The sequence below is a fragment of the Lagenorhynchus albirostris genome, chromosome 17 (genome assembly GCF_949774975.1).
Source record: "Lagenorhynchus albirostris chromosome 17, mLagAlb1.1, whole genome shotgun sequence".
NCBI classification, from domain to species: Eukaryota; Metazoa; Chordata; class Mammalia; order Artiodactyla; family Delphinidae; genus Lagenorhynchus; species Lagenorhynchus albirostris.
Window position 1 is genome coordinate 73,690,293 of NC_083111.1, and position 25,115 is coordinate 73,715,407.

A 25,115-nucleotide genomic window follows, 5' to 3' on the forward strand; every position below is an offset into this window, starting at 1 on the left:
TTTGGGGATATTCTGAAATCTGGTTACCATTGCAGAACACTACTGCAAATGGATTGTGACTTACTGGTTGAAAACTAAGCATAAAATGGTATTTGTCAAACTATTATGAATTACACAAGGGAGGGGAGATGTTTATTTTGTACAGTATAATAAAAGCTGTTTTCCATACTCTCTAGGCTAACGAAAAGCTTTACACATTTTATTTTGTATCAGAAGCAGAAGAGTAAATTTGCAAGAAAAAATAAACAGATAACTTGATTTTATATTGTTTTTGTTTTCAGGACCTCTTGATAAAGAGCCCCCTATATTTGAAATACTGCAGTAAGTTTTACAAGAGCTGAAAACGATCAGTTGTAAGATGCAGAATATATAATGATCAAAAGCAAATTCTTTAAGAGATAGACAAACCTCCATTCAGGGATCCACCACTGTTTGGACTTGAGAAAATTACTTGACTTTCAGAGCCTCTATGACCTCCTTAAATAACTGGGAACAGTAGTAGTACCTAACTCAAATGGTTCTTTGAAGATAAGCAAGACAGTGCACATTTAGAGCTCTTCTTGTTTTCTGCCACATGGTAGGCACTTAATAAATGTTAGCTTTATTAATAATAATAGCATGAATATTAGTTATTCTAAGAAAGTAGAATCTAACAGGAGAGGAGTCAGTGTAAATTCTTAAAGCTTTAACACAGGTGTGTAAGCATATATGACTATCTGTAGTATTAAAATAATTTTTAAATGCTAAATATTAAGAAATAGAAATTGGGTGGACTGCAACCTGCTAGAGTTTGGAGTTTTGTAACAGAATTAAATAACAAAGAATGGTCATGTTGGCCTGAACAAATTATATGAAGTACATAAACTTTGAGTAGAATACTGGTGGCGTTTTTGGTGGAGTGGGAAAGGAATTTTTGATAGTCTAATTGATTCTTACGGCAGGAGACGGTCATGAGCATAAAGGCTATGGGGTGGGCACTTTGATTTGGTCAGCACGGTTGGCATGAACGAATGTAGGCATGGCAAGGAGGTAGAGAAGAACAGGAGTTTAAATAAATCCAGTGATTTGAAATGAAACCTTAATTTGAAAGGTGGCTGCTCCGAGTTACTGAAGCAAAATACCTGGCTAACTCTGATCTTACCCATTCTTTGCTGCAAAGATTATGGACAGGTAGGAAGCAGGGTGGTCTGGCTGCTTGTGTTGAACATGTGTCCTGGGGATGAATGAGTCTGAAAAGAGGGCCTGAGGGATAATGCACTGAGATCCTTAGAATTCAGTGTTGTAAAAGATGTGATTTTGACATATATAACCATCCTCTGAATGTTCTTGAAATTCTATTAATAGACTCTTTGGATTTATACTTTATTTTGGAATATCAGGTTTGAATTAATCAAAAGGGTTTTGTTTTCAGTCTGTTCCTCAAGTGTGAAACAAATTAACATGCAATACCTACAAGCACATCATCTAAAAGTACTGTAATAATGGGTGACATTGTTGTAGAGAGTGAATGGTGAGAAAACACTAGAAAATTACAAAGCATAATGTAAATGTAAAGTATTTCCAGGAAGCTAAAATTTTAGAAGGTTAGCAGGTTATAGGAATATTATGTTTGCTTTGGACTTCATTCTACATTAATTTTTATTATTTGGCAAATAATCCTCTTCCTGACAATTGTATGTAAGGAAGGTCTCTATTTCTATCTCTTGCAATATGTTTTAGTCATTTTTTATGATGCCATGTTAGAGTTTCTTGCTTATGCAATTCTTATCAACAAGGCTGTTCTGAATTGTGAATTCTAACTCCCAAAGATTCTGCTAACATTTAAATTATGTTTAAGTCGTATTTTAAGTGTATTTCATCCTTCAAAAATCGAAGAACTACTTTATCCAAGAGAACATCTAATTTAGGTACTCCTTCTATATGCTATATTGTAATTGTATTAGCTTATTGATTCTCTTTTTCTCTCCCCTCCCTGCTGAATCTGAGTTTGTTGATTGTTATTTGTATTTGTAGCTTTATTCCTAGTTTAGTGTCTGACATACAGTGAATTAGAGACTCAGTGTTGAGTTAAATGAAATGGATGAGGAACTGTCAGTTTTTAAATTTATATAAATTAGAAATTTTATTGTCCTACCAATATAAACAAGAACAGGACTATTATTTAAAATACATAATTTGAATAATTTATTGGGTTAATTGCCGTTTTGATTTATACAGCACTTATTCAAATGATTAGTTAAATCTCAGAGTGAATTCTGATGGCTTTTGGGACGTTTGATACAAAGTCTGGCCTTGCTCAGGGGGTTGTAACCTATCAATGAGTAGTTAACAACCATGTCCTTTGGCTTAAGTGTAGGAGATTGTAGGCCATCAGTGTATCAAGGAATTTCCCTTATCATTTCCTCATGGTTGATATTCTTTATCAATACAGGTAAAAATCTGGATGTATCAAACTAGGTGATAAATCAGATTGAGTTCTCTAAATTCAAATCATGTTTAATTGTTTTACTGTTACTGCATTGAATATAAAAGTTTTTTTTTTAATCTATCAGACTGTAGTTCTGGCATAGCTGCATGCCCATCATTTCTTTCTTCCTTCCAAGGAGAGTGGGGCACCTATAGTTTTCAGTGTTAATAGATGATCTTGCCTTCCAGAGAATTTTTTTTTTTTATCATGGACCCCTTTGAAATCTGATTAAAGTTGGGAACCCCTCTCTCAAGAGAATACTCATACACATCTACACCAAAGTGTTTTTTTCATATAGCCTCAGGGGATCATGGTTTCCTGATCTAGCTGTCAGTCAGGATCTGCCCATGTAAAACAGTTAACACCATGAGCCAGTATAGTAATTCATCTGTAATGGTAATTCCCATTTTAGGTTTCTCACTTCTCTTTGTGTTTTGACAACACACAAGAGTTGATTGTTACAGGGAACCAATACAGTATATTCAGTGTGTAGCTAACCTCTTTGGTCAGTATCTGGTTCTTATTGGGTTACAGGTTTAGTTCAGAATCCATAAATCTTTTTTTTTAATTAATTAATTTATTTTTGGTTGTGTTGGGTCTTCGTTGCTGTGCAAGGGCTTTCTCTAGTTGTGGCGAGCGGGAGCTACTCTTCATCGCGGTGCACGGGCCTCTCACTATCGCGGCCTCTCTTGTTGCGGAGCACGGACTCCAGACACGCAGGCTCAGTAGTTGTGGCGCAAGGGCTTAGTTGCTCCGCGGCATGTGGGATCTTCCCAGACCAGGGCTCGAACCCGTGTCCCCTGCATTGGCAGGCAGACTCTCAACCACTGCGCCACTAGGGAAGCCCCAGAATCTATAAATCTTGATTCTCTGAATGATCTTGTGTAAATGGGAGGCACCAGTGACAGTGTTAAAATGCTGGTATTAGATGAGGCAATAAAGAGTTACAAGAGTTCAGAGAAGGTGAAAATTATTTTCGTTTTTGTTAATGGTCTTGCTGTACTCTGTTGTTACAGTTGAACTTGACCATTGGAGGGTTTTGACCACACTGATTTAGAAAGAGTCCTAAGAAATCAATTGAGAGATTACAGTAGTAGAATTGCATGTGTGAGAATTCTGTTAAATTCAGCAAGAATCATTGTAAAGACTTCTCAGTGTTTCTGAATGCTATTTGTTTCCATTGAACCTAATAAACAATTTAGGGTGGATTATTTTTCTTGCTAAGTTTGCTCAGAGTAAACTGTTCTCTAAGATTCAAGTGCAAAAGACATATGAGGGCAAGGTAGGCCCAGAGCAATGGAGGCAGTCCCTTAATTTCTATACAAGTAAATATCATTTAAACAGTGCAAGCATTTCAAAGTGGGATTATAATAGGGAAGACAGTGGCAATTTTATGGTATTTTGCAGTGACACGATAAGGAGTAATAGAGCTCTATGTAGAATTTTGGCGTTGAGGGATCATAGTCCTAGTGAGGTTGCCTTCTCTCCATCTCTTTCTTTGAGCCCTGGAGAGATACCAACTATGTTTTTTTTTTCTTTCTTTCTTCTTATCTCTAATTGTTTTAACTCTGAAACCCCAGTCTCCTACTTTTCAGATCTTTTCCCGCATCATTTATAAATGTTTGGGACTCAGTGTAATCACTATTCTTTACTCTTAACAGCTTTCCATGATTCATTCTTTAAAAAAAAAAAGAAACAAAATATCATGATATCTACCAAATTCAGTAAGAAAAATCTTACATTCCATTCACCCTCAGTTATGATAAAACATAAATTGTGCATCAAAATAATATTGCTGTCGTTCAAGATCTAGAGGCATTTGTGAATGCATTTGTTTGGAAGTATTTTTTATTCACTGTGTGTATCAAGGCATTATTACTATGGGCCATCTTGAACAAGGAAATCATTTCACTGTATAGAACTATATGTTAAATCGCCATTTTGTGCATTTTATGTGTATAGCAAAGATGTTGATGTTAGGATTTTTTTCTAAGGTGTAACTGATAACCAAATTAAGTACAGACTTTACGGGATTCCCTATTTGAATGTAATGAATGAAGGGTCATTTCAGTAGTTCACTGTTTCAGAGCCCTTTAGTTTGAACCTAGCTAACCAGTCCAGTCTGATGTCCCACTGTTCTCCTTTACTCACCTTAACTGCTTACCATGTAGCCTAGCCAAAGGGAACTGTTTCCTTGAAGTGCCCCTCCAATCTCTGATCCTGAGGTCCATGAGGACAGAAACAACAGTCTACTTGTCTGAATCTTCCTTGTCTGGTCGATTGCTTAACTCTGAGTCACATGATGGTTTTAAGTAAATGAACATTGATTGAATAAATGAGCAATGCTTTATGTATACACTTTACCTTCGTACTATGTTCATTAGGTCTAAATCCTTAAAGTTCCCCACCAAGACCAACATAATGTCTCCCAAGAACCTTCAGTGAATGCTCCAATTTTCTCTGAACAATTAATTATAGCATCTTATGTTGAATTTTTGAAAAGTCAACTATACATCAATGAAAAAAATAAAGTATATTCAAATTACAAAAAAAAATATAGTGGCAGAGAGAAATCATAGTCAAAATTAGCATGAAGTTAGTATCCCACTGCTCACTATCTTCAGGAAGAACTAACTAAATTTGTTAGGAAATCTGTTAATGAGAGAATCAACTCTGGCAAGAATTTTTGTTTTCTTTTTAGATACCTTTGCTGTAATGTTGTCATTAACCTCATGCTATGTCAAAAGCATAACATCTGGGCCCCTACCAAATAATTGTTATTATATGTCCACCTCAATATTCATGGTTTTTCAGAAATAAAAGCTTGATATACAAAGGAGAAAAAAAATGTTATATATACTTACCAGTTTACCATGTATGGTATAATTACTTTGATACAGGCCTTATCCCATTTCTCCTATAGGCTTTTTGTGCCAGTTAGCTTTGACTTTGAATACTCTTACCATGTGTATCCTTGGACAGTCTTCATCTGTTAAATGGTGACTGTGTTATCTGTACCTTGGATGGTTACCAGGATCTAATGAGATAAGGTATATAAAAATCAGCTGATGCTCAGTAAAGAAAGAACATAGGGCCTGACGGATTTATGACTCTGTCAATATTCTGCTGCTTCTCTCCATCTAACACTAAGCTAAGCTCCTTGAAGAGAAGAGTTAATTATGTTTCCTTTTAACCTACCATTTAATTGTGTACATTTAGAATTTGAAGGAACTTATGGAATAAACCTTTAATTTTTTTTTCAAAATCAGAAAGATGTGATAATAAACACATAAATTAGAAACTTAGAACTGATAGAACATCTGTTTATAGTAGTTAAGTGGCTAGTGAATGTTGAAAAATAAACTAAAGGACAGCCGTATCTCTAAGCTTCCCTTAATGCTACTGACATTTTTTATGTTTTAAAAATCAAAGCAGCAAAAACAAAGCAACACTGCAAAAGACAAGCATTACAGCACTGATTCTAAGTGAGTGGAATCGGCATATCCACCTCAGGGAGTATATTAATCCCCTAGGTTTTCTTGTTTTCATGCTTTTCTTGGACAGAACGTTTCCTTACCCACATCTATTCCCTCAAAAAGTCTTAAGATCTAACATAAGGTTATAATTGGGTCGACAGCCTTCTTAGTTCTGAAGAAATGTGCAGATTTTCTTTCTTTAACGTCACTTCTTATTCATGCCGAGCATTCCCTGAGTAGCCAGTGTGTGTCTGTCACTGTGAAGATGCTGGGGGTACAAAGGCGGCCATGACTCAGTCCCCAAAACTCACAGGCCAGAGTAGTTGCTAACATCATGTTCCTTAGACCTCTACTCTCTCAGGAAATGTTCATAAATACTTTGTGATGAAAGGGTGACATGGTTTGATAATAGTGCATGCTTTATTTCTGTCTTATTGGCAGGACCAAGAAGTCTTTTAGTAAAGAAAACGGTTTATTTAATCCAGTATTTTCCTAGCTTATTTGACCACGGGACCCTTTTTTTGTGTCACACGTATTAATGTCTCAAGGGCTGTAAATGCTCCGCAGCACACAGTTTAGGAACGTGCACAGAGATGATTATGATGAGACGGGTGCAAGTGAGAGCACCGGGGGCGGGGAGCTGGGGAAGTCTTCACACAAGTGACTACATGTTAAACCAAGTCTTGAATGATGAGCATACAGAGGAAGGGAAGGGCAGCTTAGGTCCAGGCAGAAAGAACAGCAGGTACAAAAGCACAGACGTTTGACAGTGCGTTGTTGTGTTTGAGGAAACTCCAAACAGTTCAGTTCCTTAGACTGAAGTAAGGAAAGAAGCTATGCCAGGAACAATTCAGGGCTCTGGAGACGCATAAAAGGCCTTGAACAGCATGAGGGATATGTGAAGCAGGTAGTAATCGGTGCCTAGATTTCAAAGTTATGTGAGGTCTGTTGTGCTTTATATTTAAATTTATGTTAACAATATAAATTTACATTTATTCCACAGGGAAAATAAAAAATTGAGATTTATCAAAACCCAGCAAAAGTATGAGATAAACTCTATGGCTGAATCATCTACCATGTGCTGCTGTTGAATTCTGAATGTTATTTAATGTTACTTTTAAAAAACCTTTGAGTCACTGTGAACATTTAATACAGTACATTAGGAATGAAGAGGCCTATATATATTTTTTTTTTTGAAGAGGGCTTGTTTGTGTTAAAAGTTTCAAGTTAACTAATTTTTATTTTGGAATTCATCATAAGAGAATCAGCACACATGAAGACAGAACAATGTGATGTTATTTTTATATTTTTAAATTGAAGGTTTGAGCTTTCCCTACCGTCATTGATGCTCATTATAAAATATTGGAAAGTGTAGAAAAACAGAAAAGGGAAAGTACTTTTTTTTGCCATATAGAGATAAATGTACATGTTGATATTTTTTGCTAGACAAATTTATTTTCTATACTTATAATTCTAGTGAACATAGTACTACTTTTTTACATTTTCCTGCATTATAAATCGTTTGTAAGCATTACATTTAAAGTCTATATAATATTCCATTCAGTGGATATACCATTGTTTGTATAGTTATAGACAGTCTTCAGTTTTCTTAATCATATGATTTCTACTTTCTGTTATTATAAATGTTTTGTGTATATAGTTCCAGAATTGGAATTATTTGGTCAAAAAGGAGGGATATGTTTAAGGCACTTGATACATGTTATCAAATTATTTCCCAAGACAGCACAATTTATATTCTAAATTATATAATTTATATTTCCACTGGGAGTGTATCAGACTATTTCATTAGGTCTTAAGAACAGTCATTAAAAAGAAAAGACAAAGAATAAAGCAAACTTTGTTGGTCAGTAGTTTAAAAATATGGATCCATATTGTTTTGTTTATGGTTGTAATAGTAAGCAGTATTTCAGTTAATACTTTGTATAAACAAATGTAAGAATTTTCTTTTGATATGAAGGCTCTTTTTATTTTTGAGGTATCCATCACGAATTGAAAAAATCGACTATGAGGAGGGCAAGATGTTGGTCCATTTTGAGCGCTGGAGTCATCGTTATGATGAGTGGATTTACTGGGATAGCAATAGGTTGAGACCCCTTGAGAGACCTGCCTTAAGAAAAGAAGGGCTAAAAGACGAGGAAGACTTCTTTGTAAGTAGCAAGCTTTTCTGTTTGCCAGATGTGTAATGATGTATTTTTAAAAGGAATTCTGTTAAATTTTACAAAAGCTTGTTTTTTATTAAGGAAGTGCTTATTTATTATACATGGTATTGATCTTAAAAGTTGTTTAAAATAGGATTTTAAAGCCGGAGAAGAAGTTCTGGCTCGTTGGACAGACTGTCGCTATTACCCTGCCAAGATTGAGGCGATTAACAAAGAAGGTATGTGTTTGGAATGATCTGAGAATTAAAATGGGATTTATAGTAAAATTTAACTATAGTTCTAATTTTAATTAATGTATGAAATTGTTACATATAGCTGTTGCTTCTCTTTGTTTTATACTTTACCTAATGAATCTTCTAATAATACTCTTTTTTAGGGGCATCCAGTATGTTATATATTGTATACAATAAGATGATACATAATATACTGCCTAAATAGACTGTTTAAATTAATAGAGGTAAATAGTTGCTTAAAATCTTTCAGCTTTCAGTTGACAGGCTTATATTATATGCATTTTATTTCTACTTCTCTGTTTCCAGTTTGTTGGCTAAGTTATTTTATGAAGATCTCAACCTGAGTGCTAAAGATATAGGAAAATTCAAATCAGTTCAACTTGGAAGTGAAACAGTACAGTTTTCTGAGGAAAGAGTATAGAACTTATCAATTTGAGGATTTCCTTTATTGCATTTTTCTCCCTGCTCTTTTTTTCTTGATTTCTGTAGATAATTGAGAATTAAATAGCCTTTTGTGGTATCTAATATTACTACTGAGCAAAAGTTACTGAACTTATCAGAAATGTTGAAAGTACCACAGAAATCAGGTGTGTTAGTGTGGCATAAAATGAGAGAACCTGTTGGACAGGTAATGAATTTTAAAAATTGTAGATTAATTTAGAAAGGCATTAATTTAGAAAGGCATTAAATTATTATTGGAAATATACTTAAATATTTTATTTTTTAAATTTCTTGTTTAAAATCTCATTTAAAACAGTCGTGAAATACTTCTAAGTATATTTTCCAAAATACATTAGTTTTCTATTAGTTATTTCTTAAACTCGACCACTCATTCATTCTTTTTACTAAAGAAACACATTGAGGGAATTCCCAGGTAGTCCAGTGGTTAGGACTCAGCACTTTCACTGCCGAGGGCCTGGGTTCAATCCCTGGTCGGGGAACTAAGATCCCACAAGCCACATGGCATGGCCAAAAAAAAAAAAAAAAGAAAAAAACACATTGAGTGACAACTTCTTTGCAAGAAGGGCATTTAACCTAAGTAAGGGGATACGTACTTTAAACTGTATCTTGAAAGCCACACAAGTTATCTAGAAAAGGACGGATGAAAAGGTTTTTCTGTCAGAAGAAATGATGTATGCAAAAGAATAGTAGAAAGGCATGCCATTTTTAAGGAACTGCAAATCTTTGATGTGACTGGAATGAAGGATTCCTTTAAAGGTTGTAGAATAGCAGAAGAGGTGGGAGAGAGAAGCAAGGATCGGCATGTGAAGTATCCTGTAGTCTTCCTAAAGAATTTGAATTTTACTTGGAGGTGATGGGAAGCATGGAAGGGATTTAAGCTGAGAATTTAAACTAACAAAAAATGAGAAAAATTGAGGTAAGAGAAGATAGAAGAGGAAAACATTTAAAAAGACATATATTTAAAAATGTTAGGTGTAAAAAAGTAAATCATAGTTGTCTAGCTAGAAATGATAATGCAACTTTACAAAAGCCAAGGTCCAATTTATTGGTTTACCTAATTGAAATAACAAATATAGCTATGAGTTTATTACTGGTCACCTGAGGGACATCTCAGTTATTAAGTTTGCAGGTTACTTCTTTTCTAGTGGGGCCTTTAAATCACTGTTCACTTAATACTTCTGGAGAGCTGTGTTATGGAGCTCTTATTCCCGTGTCTTAACTCACACTGGCTCCCCAAGTGTCTAGTCCAGAGCCCAGCACAGAGTAGGCAGTCAGTAACAATTTTTGGAAGGAAAAGTATTGAATCAGTTTCGTAGGTTAATAGGATCTACCCAAAATGGAACAAAGCGAAGCAAAATTAAACAATGCTCTCTCATCATTAGGAGAGATTTCTTTAAATGTGTGAGCTTTGGGACCTTTCTTCCATGCTTAAAGCTTCTTTTACCAGTATATGCATACACACATACAACATACACAAAAACAAACCACCTTCATTTTTTATTCTATCCTGTTTGTTCATGGGCGTGTTATATAGAAATTTAAGCTTACATCAGTGGAAGAGTGATGTTACTGATTGCAGCCTCTGCCATTTCAGCAGTAGTTTTGAGTCAGCCCTTAGTGAAGTATTGGCAGATATAACTTGTTTTTAAAAAATTTCCATGGGAAGTATTAATTTGGTCATTTTTCTGTATGTCCCACATGGTGGATGAATCTCCCCCGCCGCCTGCCACTATCCCCCCGCCCCCCTGAAAAAAAAAGAAAGAAAAAGGAAGCCCTCAAAGAGTTTTCTGTTCACTACAAAAGCTAAACAAAACTAACAAATGTGAACATTTAGGTATATGTAGTATGTCTTAGAGAAGTTGAAGAGAAGGGGCAAATCAGTGTAGATTGGAGTGGTCAGGGAAGTTTTCATATTATGGGTGGGATTTGAAGAGCTGATCCTTGAAGAGTGGGCTGGAGTTAGGAAGGAGGACGGCATCACAGCAGCTGAAGCAGTGTGAGCAATGGCAGGGAGGGATGAATGCACGGTCTGCGTAGTGAAGAGCCTGCTGCTGTTGGCAGTGCCCTATGAAGAAGGAGAGGAGGACAGGGGCAAGCATGTTGGGGTGTAAGGGGTTCTTGTGGTTTGGCATTCTCACAGTCTTCCCAGATTCTTCACATTCTTGCTATTTAGTTCATCAGTTGTTTTCATAACTTGGGTTTAGATCTTTATATCTGTGATTTGTACATTATACTAATTATAGAAAGATATGAAATCAATGGTGTTATTCAAATTACAAAGAAAAGAAAAATCCTTGTGCGTAGATTTATTGGCTTTGGCGCCAATTGTTTATACCTCTTTTGTAAAGGTCAAGTATCTGTTTACTTGAAGTGGCACTCTGCCCTCATTTGTATAGGAAATGATAGAAAAACATTGGAATTTCCATAAGTATAAAATCTACGTAACTGATATATTTTCTGATAGTACTGTAAAAGACTTGAAAGCATGGAGTCTGTAACAAAAAGTGAATATGCTTTGAAATAGCCATGTAAACAGAATATTGAGTCCTAAAAGCAGAATGTTCAGTGGGAAAGACAGGGGAATCAGGGTTTTTAGTTAATGGCTGGGCTGCTGCTTAGCTGTCATTGGATGCAGCATTTCGCCTCCCTGGAAGTCAGTGTTCTTATCTGCACAGGAAGACTGGTATGCAGATGATATGTATATTTTCTAGCTGAAAAGCCTGTGAATCTGTAATTCTTCTTTGCCAGTTAATTAATCTTGCAAAGGAATAATCCTTTCCTGAGAAAATGATTTTTTCCCTATAGCAGATCTTTCTCTCCATTATTTAGAAGCTTTCAAAGAGAACAAATCATGATTCTTAGAAATATTATACATTTTTATAATTAATGATTTTATTTTCTTCAGGTATAACATACCTGATATGTTATTTAAACATATACCTAAATTGTTATAAAATCCTCCAGTTTAAAATTGTTTAAAATCCTCCAGTAAAAATCAAAATTACATGCAACTAACTTATCAAGATTTAATTCGTGTACTTTATAAGGGAAGTCAAAGTTATTTTTACAGGGAAAGAGACAATAAACTCAGTAAACTTGGTGGGGTCCTTAGCAGGGGTGTGTCTTTGCAGTTACTGCAATCATAGGGTGTTTATTTCTGTCAGGGCATTACTTGTTCTATATCATGTGTTGCTGTAAGGTTGAATTGTATTTTCTAATGATGCTGACTCACTCCCATTTCAGGAACTTTCACAGTTCAGTTTTATGATGGAGTTATTCGTTGTTTAAAGAGAATGCACATTAAAGCCATGCCCGAGGATGCTAAGGGGCAGGTAAGAGTGTTCAGCATTCCTAGCTACCCACAGGGATGTTTTCTTGAATGGTGACTGATCAAAATATATATATACAGACATATATATATTTTAAAGTGAACTAATTGTAGGATTATGTGCTGATAGCCCCAAATAGCAGCAAGAAAGAGAAGCTTAGAATGTAAAATAAATTATACACTTGATTTTTGCTTCTTTGGTTTTAGACCTGCTAAAGTTATAGGTCACTAGTTTCTGTTCCAGGTGAAATCCCAGCATCCACTAAGCTGGTGTTGTCCTATCGACCCAGCTGGATCGTGTAACCAGTCTATGGGAAGTGAGGTAAGTGCCTTTTTTTAATTTTGTTTTGTTTTTCCTGGTATATAGTATCATTTAGAAAGTTAATTTTTAATATAAATTTTTATATTGAGTTTCTTATCTTCTTCTTTTCTTCTATAAATCATAGTCGTTAATCTTCTTTCAAAAGGCGCTTACCTGACACTCTGTAGGCTGTTTCAGGTAGGGCTTTCTGAGTTATATGTTGTAAGCAGTGTATTACATGCTTTGTCACTGCTCAAAGCAAGAATGAACGGTAAGCATTTGAAGGAGAATCTGGGATGAAGTTAAAACCATAATTCCATTATGGTTGATTATGTTTCCTGAAATACTGGAAAGAAAAGGTGCCGGTAGAAATTTAAAATATTTTCTTTTATGTTCTGCTGTTATTTGGGATTTTCAGCACCTGGACCTACAATTAATTTTAAGAAATTGAAAGTGATCTATAAAAATGTCTAATATGGAAATATGCTACATATTTATTGCATAACATGCAGTAAAAAATATCATCCTGAACTGTGTTGAAATCACATGGTCAGTTCCAGTCAAGTGTATATATTTAGTAGTCTAGAACGTAGACTATCACAGTTAAAAAAATTATTTTTGATGTTTTCTGAGAAGTGCGTGAGTGTTTTAAGTGATGTGGTTTTCAAAAATATAATTTTGAAATCATCAGCTAGCAGAATTTTTTTTCCCCCAATTAATGTGGAAATGCCATTTAAAATGGAAATGCTTTTGATTGTGAAATTGCTTTGTGTCTTCCTACTTGTATGTATAAATAAAATGTTCTCTTAAGCATTCAGTGGTGTGATTCCTTGGTTACTGCATGGAAAGATTGATTTAAACATTGGGAAGTTAGTACCTGTTTAATTAAAATTCTCATTTTTTTTTTTTTGCTTTAAAAATATTATTTTGTCATTCTAGTCATTCGAATGTTTATGAGATGGCACTACCCTTGAAACTTTATTTTTTCCAAAGAGACATTGAGCCAGTTTGGTTCGTGGTAAAATAATAAGTTGTAAAAATTAATTTTTTGGATGTATTGGATGTTTATTTTTAATTAGTATTCTAGTCACACCATGATGTATTTAACGTTAAAATCAATGTCAAGTACAAACTCGAGAAGAAAATATTAGTAGTATATTTCCTTTAATTTTACATTTTCTTCATAATTTTTAATTACGAGCATATTCAAAACATTTGTAGAATTGTTTTTTATAAAATGTTCTTATTTTTTGAATGTCTTAATAAACCAGGTGTTGTTTGGGCCGTGCTAAGAGAATCCCACTTTGCATATTATCATCTAAATTTTGAGTCCTTTGAGAATTCCTTTATAAAACTATACAGTAAAATTTCTTTTATTAAACCAGCAAAGGATAAGGAATCAAATAAATGCAGTGTGGAAATGTTCTTCTTTAAACTTTCTATAGCTTCTTCTCACCTATTTTTCTTCTTGAGAGTGAGCTGATATAAAATTTACACTGTAACTCACTAGTGTTAAAGATTGGCTCATAAGATCCTTTACCATTTTTAGAACATTTTTTGTATGCATTGTTTTATTGGATTCTTATAGCAAATCCTTTGACATAGGTATAGCTGATATTTCTGTTTCACAGTTGAGGAATTCAGAATTTAGAGAATGACTTACCTAAAATTTCACTCAACCATAGTGTGCAGAGTGACTGAACTCATATCCGATTTCATTATAGTGTTCATTATAGTGCAGTGCTCTGTGTTATCTACAGGAAACTTTGAAACATATCTTTAGTTCTCATTCATGGAAGGATCACACCAGTTATTTATTTATTTAAAAGATTTTTTTGGATGTGGACCATTTTTAAAGTCTTTATTGAATTTGTTACAATAGTGCCTCTGTTTTATGTTTCGGTTTTTTGGCCCCGAGGCATGTGGGATCTTAGCTCCCGACCAGGGATCAAACCCACACCCCCTGCATTGGAAGGCAAAGGCTTAACCACTGGACCGCCAGAGTCCCTACACGAGTTCTTTTTGATAGTGAATCTTTCCAATTAAAAAATGGAAGAACAAAATAATGGGAGAATTCTTTAATCACGCAACTGCAGCGATTCCCATGATTAACAAGTCATGTGTTCAAGAACTGTTTTATCTAATTTCACTTTTAAAGAGTACAGCATGAATCTCTTTCTTCTAGTTTTCTCTTTATTGGAGAGAGAAAACAACTGGGCATGGAATTTATCCCCGGCATCTTTTAGCATTTCTCTTAACAACTTAAAATTTTCCTTGCAATGTGGAACCCAGAATTAAATGCCCTGTTCTTAATAAGACTGCAAACATATGATCTCTGCTGAATTATCACTTTCCTTTGCTTGCCTGTTGTACTTACTCCTGTTTTTCTTTCTGCTTTGTTGATGGCACTCTATAAGTTGTTTTCATTGGTGTTGCTTTTTTCCTTCTACTTAAATGTTAGTCTCAACTTAGCCATGATACTTAAGTCACCCAGATTGCTCCTTGACCTTAAACCCCTCTTTCCTATTAGTGTACACTTTGCCACCCCTTTGTTTAATGGTTTTCCTTTTGCTTGGAGTGTCCATTTCTTGTTCTTTGCCTTTTTCCCTAGCAAATTCCTACTTTAGGGTTCAAATCATTTATCATTTTCCCTGAAGCCTTCCACTAGTCTTTCTCTTCAGGCAAAATTTTGTTGTTCTCCTGTAATATTTTGTTTATTCTCTACTGTCTCTCCTGTCACATTGTCTTATAGTTAATTTTATTTGCCTGTCAGTTCGTTATGGGCAGGACTAAAAAAGGAGGTGGTTCTAAGTAAAACTTGGATTGGACAATACTGGTGCATCTGGTGTTCTTTGGTTTTACAAACTAGAGATATAAAATTTTATTTCACGGGGCTTCCCTGGTGGCGCAGTGGTTGAGAGTCCGCCTGCCGATGCAGGGGACACGGGTTCGTGCCCCAGTCCGGGAAGATTCCACATGCCCTGGAGCGGCTGGGCCCGTGAGCCATGGCTGCTGAGCCTGCGTGTCCAGAGCCTGTGCTCCGCGGCGGGAGAGGCCACAGCAGTGAGAGGCCCGTGTACCTCAAAAAAAAAAAAAAATTTATTTCACAACTTTGTCATAATTCATTTTCTAATAAGACATGCATTGGGGATGTAGTTTAAAATACGGGGAAATCTGGATATTGAGTGTCTTCCAGGCAGGAGCAAAGATGTGGTCACTCCAGGCCAGTGGGTTCCTGGGGTTTTCATCTAGCATCTTTTATTAGCTTAGCATGTTTCCTGGTATATGTAATAGGGTATCCAATAGAAAATTGGTGAATGAATGTGTTAGGTAGAACATCGCATGATGTTTTCAGTTCATTTCAGTCATGGGGGAGAGAGAGACAGATTTTGTATGTTTGCTTTTAATGGCTTATTGTCTCTGCCATATATTTTCAAGACTGAGGAGTCATCAACTTGAATTGCTTAATGGCCTATGTTTGTTAATGTAACCCATGAATTAAATGCATTTGATGTTGTGAAATTGTTTTTAGTTGCTTGGACTAAGAATTTAACGTATTACACATTTTGGTTGAGTCTGAATCAGTGGTCTGTTTGATAGCTTAGTGGCATCAGTCATCAGTTGAAGATTAACTCTGTAGAGATATTACAAATATTTGTTATAAAAGAGCCTTTGTGAAAATTTACATGTTAGTACCACTTCTTTACATCTTTCCATAATACAATAAGTGTTTTTAGTTAAAAGTAAAACAGTAAAAATTATTTAGCCACAAACTAAAAAAATTATCACAGGAAATATAAATATTTGCATCTCAGAAGAATGGTAACTAATACAGATTCAGGAAATTGTAGAGGGAGGGAAATTAAACTGGAGTCTGACAGTGTGTACTTTACCTTGGTCAAGTCAAGTAGCTCTTTTTTTTTTTTTTTTTTTACTAGTAATGTTAAGCTGTTGTGATAAATAGGTATCGAAACTTTAAAAGCTTTAAAAAATAATAAAATCATACTTTGATTTCTATGAAATTGACCTTACCTTGGGTGATACATTCTTCCTAATAAGCAATAGTAATTTGCTCAGTGGTAATACAGTCGTCCCTCATTATCTGCAGGAGACTGGTTCCAGGACCCTCATGGATACCAAAGTCTGTAGATGCTCAAGTCCGTTTTATAAAATGGCACAATATTGCATATAACCTATTCACATGCTCCCAAATCATCTCTAGATTACTTACAATACCTAATAGAAGGTAAAAGCTATGTAAATTGTTGTAAATACAGTGTAAATGCTATGTAAATAGTTGCCAGAGCATGGCAAATTCAAGTTTTGCTTTTTGGAACTTTCTGGAATTCTTTTTCCCAACTACTTTTGATCCGCAGTTGGTTGAATACACGCCTGCAGAACCCAAGGATAGGGCGGGCTGACTATATGTTTCTTTTAATCTTTGCAGAATTACAACATAAGCTTTTTTTTCTTATTACTTTTATGATCTGTTGCATTATAGAGAAGAAACATAATTCAACGTTTAAACCCTAAGGTAGACTGTCATGTAATATTCCACATTTGTCATAGGTTTTCTTATATTTTAGATTTTAGTCCATCAAAAGAGTATTTGATATTGAATATTTTCCCATTTTCTGTAAGATCATGTAACCGATTAGATTGTTAAATTTGATAATCTACCATGTTGATGATCTACCTTGTAAATGTAGTTAATTTGATTTTTATATTTGTGTGCATGTGAGTGAAAATAGCTTTGAAAATGTGATACATGTTTTTATTCATTAGTATAATTAAATTTTAATTAATTTTTAATGCTTCACATGTTTTGTGTTTTTCCTTTGGAGGATTGGATAGCTTTAGTCAAAGCAGCTGCTGCAGCTGCAGCCAAGAATAAAACAGGGAACAAACCTCGGACTAGCGCTAACAGCAATAAAGATAAAGAGAAAGATGAGAGAAAATGGTTTAAAGTACCTTCAAAAAAGGAAGAAACTTCAGCTTCTCTAGCCACACCAGAAGTTGAGAAGAAGGAAGATCTGCCCACATCTAGTGAAACATTTGGTACAAAATATGTTCTTACATTCATTCCCTATGGCAGTGGTAAACTCACATAGTGAATAAGTCAAATCCTTTGGCTGCCTGTAATTTGAACATGTATTGAAATTATTAGGATTTTTTTCCTAGCATAATATGATGGTTAAGTTTTTTAGCATCTTACAGATCTGAAGATTAATGGCCTAATATGGGTGCTTGATAATGGTTACTCTCAGTATTCTTTTTTTTTTTTTTTTTTATCCTCAGTATTCTTGAATAGAAATGCACTAAGAATTTGATTTGTAACTTCTACCAAGTAGGTTTTGGGATTTCTTTTGTGTGGGTTTTTTTGTTTGTTTGTTTTGTTTTCTTTAGCCTTTAAAATGTTTCTGCATGCATTTCAATATATAATACAGAAAAAGCAGTAAGTCACTCCTTTCCTAAAGCATAACTGCTTAGTAGTTTTTTTATTTCTAATATGTTGGTCTAGAGAGCTTTGTGTTTTTTAAAGTTGTGTCAAGCACTAGATTGAAAAAATTAAGTGCAGATCTTTTGTATTATTTTGCTATTTTAAAAATATTCATGTGTTTTAACTTTGGATTCTAGATAAACTCTCATATATATATTCTATTAAAAGTAGGACTTCATGTAGAGAACGTTCCAAAGATGGTCTTTCCACAGCCAGAGAGCACATTATCAAACAAGAGGAAAAATAATCAAGGCAACTCATTTCAGGCAAAGAGAGCTCGACTTAACAAGATTACTGGTAAACTACAATGATTCTTTTTGGGGGGAAATGGAGGGTTTGATTTTATAGTAGTTTGTTTTTAATAAAGGAAAATGTATCTATTGGTTTAGTGAAGCTAACTGGTTAATGAGAAAGACAGTTGCTTTGTTTCTTCAAGGTCATCCCTTTCAACACCAGGGGCTTTTTCTTTTGGAAATGAGAAAAGTATCACATATTTTCTACCTACCTCACAGGGATGTTGTGAGGATCCATAGGATCAAATGTTACAAAATTCCGTAGTTTTAAAATCACCTGGGTGGCAGGAGTAGTTTCTCTAAGAGTTGAATTATATGCTTTTGTCAACTTGTGGTGACATAATGTCTGAGGTTCTAAATATTACACATTCTTACGCTTGACTGGTCTCATTAAAGATGGTACCATATATAGTTGGGAAGATGAATACTGAATTAAATTCAGCTCCCAAATTTGTTATGCCCAATGTAAAAGTACTTCTATACGTTTTAAAAATTTCTATTCTTATCTTCAGGTTGGTCTCTAGAATTTGGACTTATTTCTCTATGCCTTGTTGTAATTAGGAAGTAGAATACTAGAATGATGAAAAGCACTGGAAATTCTAGCCTGGTTAGTGTTTACAGAAGAAGGGGCCAGTCATACTAAGACCCACAGTTCCATTCAGCCTAATGATTCTAATCTTTAAAAGAAATTGTGAATATATTTAATTTTTCTGAGTATATGTTATAAAAGGGGAGGTAAAATATTTTAATTAATATTCAGTCATATGCTCTTATTTTAAGGACAAATGATTTTTTGTGCCTTTGGCCTAATAAAGCTATGTAAATCTTTGTTGACATTCTTTTAAATAACTTGAAAAAGCTTGGTTTCATTGTCAGACCCAAGAATAAATGTAAATTAAACATTTTGACCATTTTCTAAAGAGTGTAAGCCCTCTGAAAGATGACTTTGCAGCTGAGGGTTCTTTAGAGCCACTGTTTTATTACAGTATTCATCTAAGTAATTATAATTGGTTTCAACAAGTGAGAGTATTTAGTCTTTCCATTGTTAATATTATTTTTGTGCCTTTCTCTGATAAAGGATATATTTGACCCCAGGACAGGAAATATTTTAAATCAATTTACCCATCCCCATTCCACCTTTTCCTTAGAAACTATTAGCTTTGGAGAAAGCCAAAATGTTATCTTAGTGATTATTATGATGGCAACTTGAGACTTCCGTTTTGACTTAGAATAATGGAACTCTGAGCTCTGTACTGTGGAATAGTACTTCTAACTGCTGTGATACCAAGATTGAAACAGCCTTATTGGGGGAGCCAAGATCAAGGAAGATGGAAGTGACACTGACGCTACAACTGCCAGTTTCCCAGCATCATGGTTTTTCCTACAATCTGGATAATCTGATTTTAGTTTCAGTCAGTATACTCTTACATGTGTCTTACTGAGAAGTTCAAGCTCACCATTTAAAGAAGTAAGAAAACAGCTCAATCCACAATGATGCAGTATTTCCGCTTGGCCTTGAAAAGACAGTAGTGGGGGGAAAACCATTTTACCATGTACCTCAAGGAAGTTCTAATACTGGTTGCTTTAGTAACACCCTGTGCCTTCTGTGGAGGGACTTTGTCTTCACTTCCTCTTGGGAATTGCAAATCAACAAGTAATAGTTTGGGCAACAGTAGAAAGGCATAAGATTTTACGAATGTGAAACTGTTATGATCTTTTCCCTTTATTTACTCAGAAGATGTATGTTAGTTTTTTTAATAGTCCATCTCTGCATCTATTTCTGATTTCATGTTACAACTATACCATGCAAAAAGATAATAGATATTTTAAGATTGTCTTTTATGATTGAAACTCCGGCTTGCCTCTGTACAGTAAATTTCATCTGTGGACCATAAAAAGAGATGAGAACTAATATGAAATAGCAGTTTTGTTATGGAATTATGGTATATTTTAAATTTCTCAAGCTCACTTATATCTGTCTTTTTGTCCCTTTACTACTGAGAGGAATAGGCTGGTAACATGGCAGCATCTCAGCCTGTTCTGATGTATTACTCCCCCCACCACGCACACTATTTTATTTATTTTTTAAATAGTTCTAACAGGAAATAAGTGGACCAGCAGCTGGATAAATTTAATTCATGTATTTATTCACTCTCTTTCTGTTTCTTCCTCATATATACACCCTACAGAGATTCCAAACATGATTTCTCTACAGAGAATGGAATAGGATGGCTTTCTTCAAAATTTTCAAATAAGTAGACACTGAAATTATTGTTGCATAGTATATATATGTTCTTCCAGAATCTTATTTTTCATTGTCATGTACCTTATTGATAATTATTGATAACTTTATGCATACTGATTTAGAACAAACGATTTTACAAAGATAATAAAGTTTATACTTTGGGACAAAGTTGCAAGCAAACTGTAAGCAAATTTGAGTAGATTGTAAAGTACGGGTTGTCAGAGAGTAAAAGAAGAAACAGCAGTTAGTGCATGGTCTGTTTGTAATAGTTCTAGGAGTTCCTAGACATTCAGCCAGTTTAGATATGTTTGTACAGCTTAAGGAATTTAAAAAATAATTTAAAAACCCCAGAGATTTGAATTGGCCAGTAATAAGTTATTGATAATAATATCCAGGATATTTGGTTCTTAATCTAAGCAAGAATATTGTGTTTTGGAATCGCTGGATGAAAAGTAGACCATGAATTTAACCACTTTGCTCTTTCTGTCTTCCCCATTACCAGATGCTCTGGCCTCTGTTGTGTTTATTCCTATCAGCAGTGAGAGACTAACTCTACTTTATAGCTGAAGTAGAGTATTGAGAAATTATCACTTTGTGGGTGGGACTTATAAAAATTTATATTCTACTCCTACCTGATATTTAAATAATTTCTTAAAACTGCATAACACATTCTGTTAAAATGTTTGTAGATATCTTATTTGGATGAGGACTTGTTAGTAATATATTGATAAGTAATATATTGATAATTAATACATATTTGCAAATAACAAAAATTAATTTCATTTGTATTTATTTTCCTCCAATTAATTCTTGAAGGTTGTGATCTATTTCATCTATTGATATGATTTAAAAGTATTTCCACCACCTATATGAAAGGAAACGAAAAACGTAAAGTGTATTTAGTAGATTGAATAGCAAATATTTGTCCTCTTTGAGTACCCCTTCGAAGTAGGGCCTCTACTCAGTTCCCTACAAAAGAAGAACCTAATTTCCTAATTATTTTTCTTTTTATTTTTAGTAGTATTTAACCTCAGAAATATTAGCTAGAGAAGAAAAACCTAGTGAATGCAGCTTTAAATGTTAAAGAAATAGTCTGTGCTTCATCTTTTTTAGTCATCTAAAAATGTGTTCAAAAGTTATATTATTATAGTTAGGATTGAATTTATGATTTATAAACTATTTTTGTAAAATTACTTATACATTGGGTCTTTTTTTCTCCATTTAAACCTACACTTAATACTGTGTGGGACTTGAGCAATATGAATTATGTCAAACTGCACCAAATAACAGTTTTAATACCAATCATTGCTGTATCAAAATCATTGTTTTATTCTCAGCCTTTGCTGTTTTGAATTACAATTCTGAGTGATAGATATTCAACTTTGTTATCTAATAATGGAAAGGTGCCTTTTGCCTGATTTAACACTTGGCTCTAGTACTACTTTGAGAATACAATTTTAATATTTGAATTTCCACTTAGATTACTTAACATCTTTGAGATTGTTACCTGAAAAAGTCAAGCGATGTTGCCACAGGGTAGCTCGAAGTTAGGTGGCATTTTGGGGCACCTTTTTTCTCCTATTAAATATGATGTAGACAGCGTTAATAATATAATGGTACAATTGCTGAAGTAAGTTTACTGTTATTTTGTCAGTTATTAAACATGCTTCCTTTGAGGCCAAGGTTTTGTGTGCCTGACTTTGAAATGACACAAAAATGATTTTTGGTGACTTTTTATGTGCTTGGTGGCCATAAGAAGCAGCAAATAAATTTGATTCCATTGAGGGTACCTATCTGGTGCTTAGCAAAGAATCTTGACTAAGTAAATGCCTGTAATTTCTAAATTAAAGCAGAGTTTTAATGTCTTGTAAATAAAGTTAATTATATATACTCCAGATAAAATATTCTGTCTTCTAAAATTCAGAATTAATGGTATATATTGGTGAAAACTGGAACTCCCAGTGTATTTCATTAATTGTAGAATGAGGCTATAATATTAAGTAAGTTCAAATGTTGTAGGAAGGATCTGTACTCTTTTACATTAACATAAAATGGATGCATCCATGTTTTCACCACTTTTGTAAGAAGGTAAGCTACAGCTGGGTATAGAAACAAACTTGTAAAGCTTAGGTTAAAGGATCCAGGTGAAATAAAAAATTGGAAGTATTTTTTTAACTAATAATCCAACAACAGCAACAACAATCTTATTTTATATTCTGGTTGTTTGGAAGGATTCCTTATATCTTAATATTAATTCCATATTTTATTTCAGTTGTATAGACAAAGCCTAAGTATTAACAATTTAAGCCATCTTAGGTTTTGGGACATTAAACCATAGAAATTTAAATTTGTACAGAATAAATGTATATATGTGTGATTTTTTTAAAAGGGTATTTTTAGTTAATATTTTTATTTTAAAAACTAATTCTGTAAGCAACTCTCAAGTTCTAATTCAGCCCCTTGAGCCATTATTAAGGGTGTTTGTATTTTTGACAAGTACATTTCTGAGAGTGTTGTATTTACTTTCTATAAAAAAGTATAGGGGATTTCAACTGCTAAAATTTTTGAGAAGTTAATTAGTGTGAAAGTCGATATTTTTTCTAATAAGCAATTTCTGTACAATTTTTCTCAAGGTTTGTTGGCATCCAAAGCTGTTGGGGTGGATGGTGCTGAAAAAAAGGAAGACAACAGTGAAACGGCTCCAATGCTGGAGCAGGTATGAAATGGTAGCATTTGATTTTTTTCAAGGTTCCCAACTGGAATGATCAAGGAGCTATAGTATCCACATAATTGAAATTGCCCTTTTGATCAGATATGGGAATAGGAAGGTAATTAATTGATGCTATATTTTTAACTCTGCCTTCTCCAAGGTATACAGATAAACTACAGACTTCATTAGTGTTTATTTTCAGTAGGCTGGCATTAAAGCCTTTGTCCCCCAACAGTTGAAGGCCTGGAGGCAGGCATCCCAGGGTATAGGCTTCCAGCTGGATCACATTTAACTAGCTTACAAAAAGACCCTTACACAAATACTTTTCATTTGTGAGTTAAAACAGGGTTTTTTGACATCTAATAAAGCTTCTTTTGTAAGAAGTTTCTTTTATATTGTAACAATTGGTGTTGTTAGACTGACTATGTGTTTTATGAATTGATCAATGAGCCATACATTTTTGCTAGGATGTATATTTTAATAACTACAAAAAAAATTTTTTTAAACTATTAAGGGTCTGTCTTTAAACCACCTAATAGAGGAATTTAAAAGTGAAGGTTGCAGTTGCTAGATTTTGCCTTGGCTACCTTCAGATTCCCACAATACCTGTATATAGTGGACTGTGCATGCTTTTCCATTTTCTAAGGGCTTACCTTCTTGGGGACTGTAAGACTATAAGAACACAGTAATAGCCATAACTGGATTTCCTTGGTTCTCCTGTTTTAAAATCTGAGCCTTAATGTAGTTTTAATATACCCTTTTTGTATTATTTTAATTTTCTTTATTAGTAGCCTAATAAAGAAGACTTTAAAATGAGTACCTGTTGCTCTTCTCTATATGCGTTTTAAAAAACAGTCCAAATTTAATTGATATTGTATTGAGTTTTTCAGGGTTATTTTAGGCCTGATATGAAAACAGTGCATTGTTTTGGTGCCTCCATTAATGTTGTATTGAATCAGTGATCTTTTAAATTGATTAATATGTCAGCGAATCATACCTTCTGATTTTCTGTGGTCATCAAACGGTTAAGTCTTTGCCGTTATTGTCAGTATATCAACCAAATTTTAAGTGACTTTTTTACTGTGTATTACTATATTCAACGTCCCAGATATAACAATATTTTGTATTTTCACCACTGTTTATGGTATTCTCAGAATGCAATAAATCAGGGACTTGGGTAATAAAATGTTTCTGGAAAATTCATTACAATGTCAATCTTTTATTATGCACAATCCTGCTGAGATGAATGTGATTGTGAAAATTATTTATTATATGTGAAAGTTAGTGTAGAGGGCAGTGCCCATTTCAGAGAGAAGTACAACATTTTGAAACTGAGCTTAAAAAACAAAGAAAAAAAATTGAGTAACTCGGCTGTTTTTATTTACATAATTAAAAAAATTTTGAGAGTCCTTCCCAGTTTTGTAACAAAGAGACCAATGATCATTAATGAAAACTTTGTAAATTATTTTATATTTTTAAGGAACAGGATGCTGTTCCCCCCCTTTTTTTCATTCAGGTTGATTTCAATGTGAAATGTTTTGTAACCATACTCTTAATTTTTGTGCTAAGTGTTTGCCCTTCTTCAAAGTTAAAAAGCCGAGTTATAAAATTCTTAATTACGTCTCGGTATCAACAATAGACTTGAAGGAGAGAGATTGTCACTAACCTCTGTTGCCCTAATGAGTAAAATAATGCCACTCATGACGTAGATTTATAACAGGCCTAAGGCCAAAACTTACTGTCCTGAGGGATTTATTTATTTACATTAAAAAAAAACTCAAACTCTGTGGTCTTGAACCCCAGTTCTCAGATTATTAATTATAGATTATTTAATTGTATTAGGGAATTGTCATGTTATATTTACTTTTGGATAAAACCTGCATTAGATGCATAATTCAGTAAGTTTTAAAAAATGTTAAT

At 34.1% G+C, this 25,115-nt stretch overlaps 1 protein-coding gene across 9 annotated transcripts in view; it reads left to right on the plus strand.

Annotated features, from left to right (window-relative positions):
- Positions 1–25,115, plus strand: part of PHF20L1 (PHD finger protein 20 like 1) — a 78,419-nt gene that overhangs the window by 10,078 nt on the left and 43,226 nt on the right. For 4 of the 9 annotated variants that reach the window (XM_060128139.1, XM_060128141.1, XM_060128146.1 and 1 more), the window contains exons 3-9: positions 7,940–8,111; positions 8,257–8,341; positions 12,062–12,150; positions 12,391–12,468; positions 17,292–17,505; positions 18,116–18,244; positions 23,119–23,201. In XM_060128139.1, the coding sequence (XP_059984122.1) occupies positions 7,940–8,111; positions 8,257–8,341; positions 12,062–12,150; positions 12,391–12,468; positions 17,292–17,505; positions 18,116–18,244; positions 23,119–23,201 (850 nt within the window). Of the gene's footprint in view, positions 1–7,939; positions 8,112–8,256; positions 8,342–12,061; positions 12,151–12,390; positions 12,469–17,291; positions 17,506–18,115; positions 18,245–23,118; positions 23,208–25,115 lie in introns of those variants that run through there. The other 5 variants (XM_060128142.1, XM_060128143.1, XM_060128144.1 and 2 more) reach the window with 4 other exon arrangements.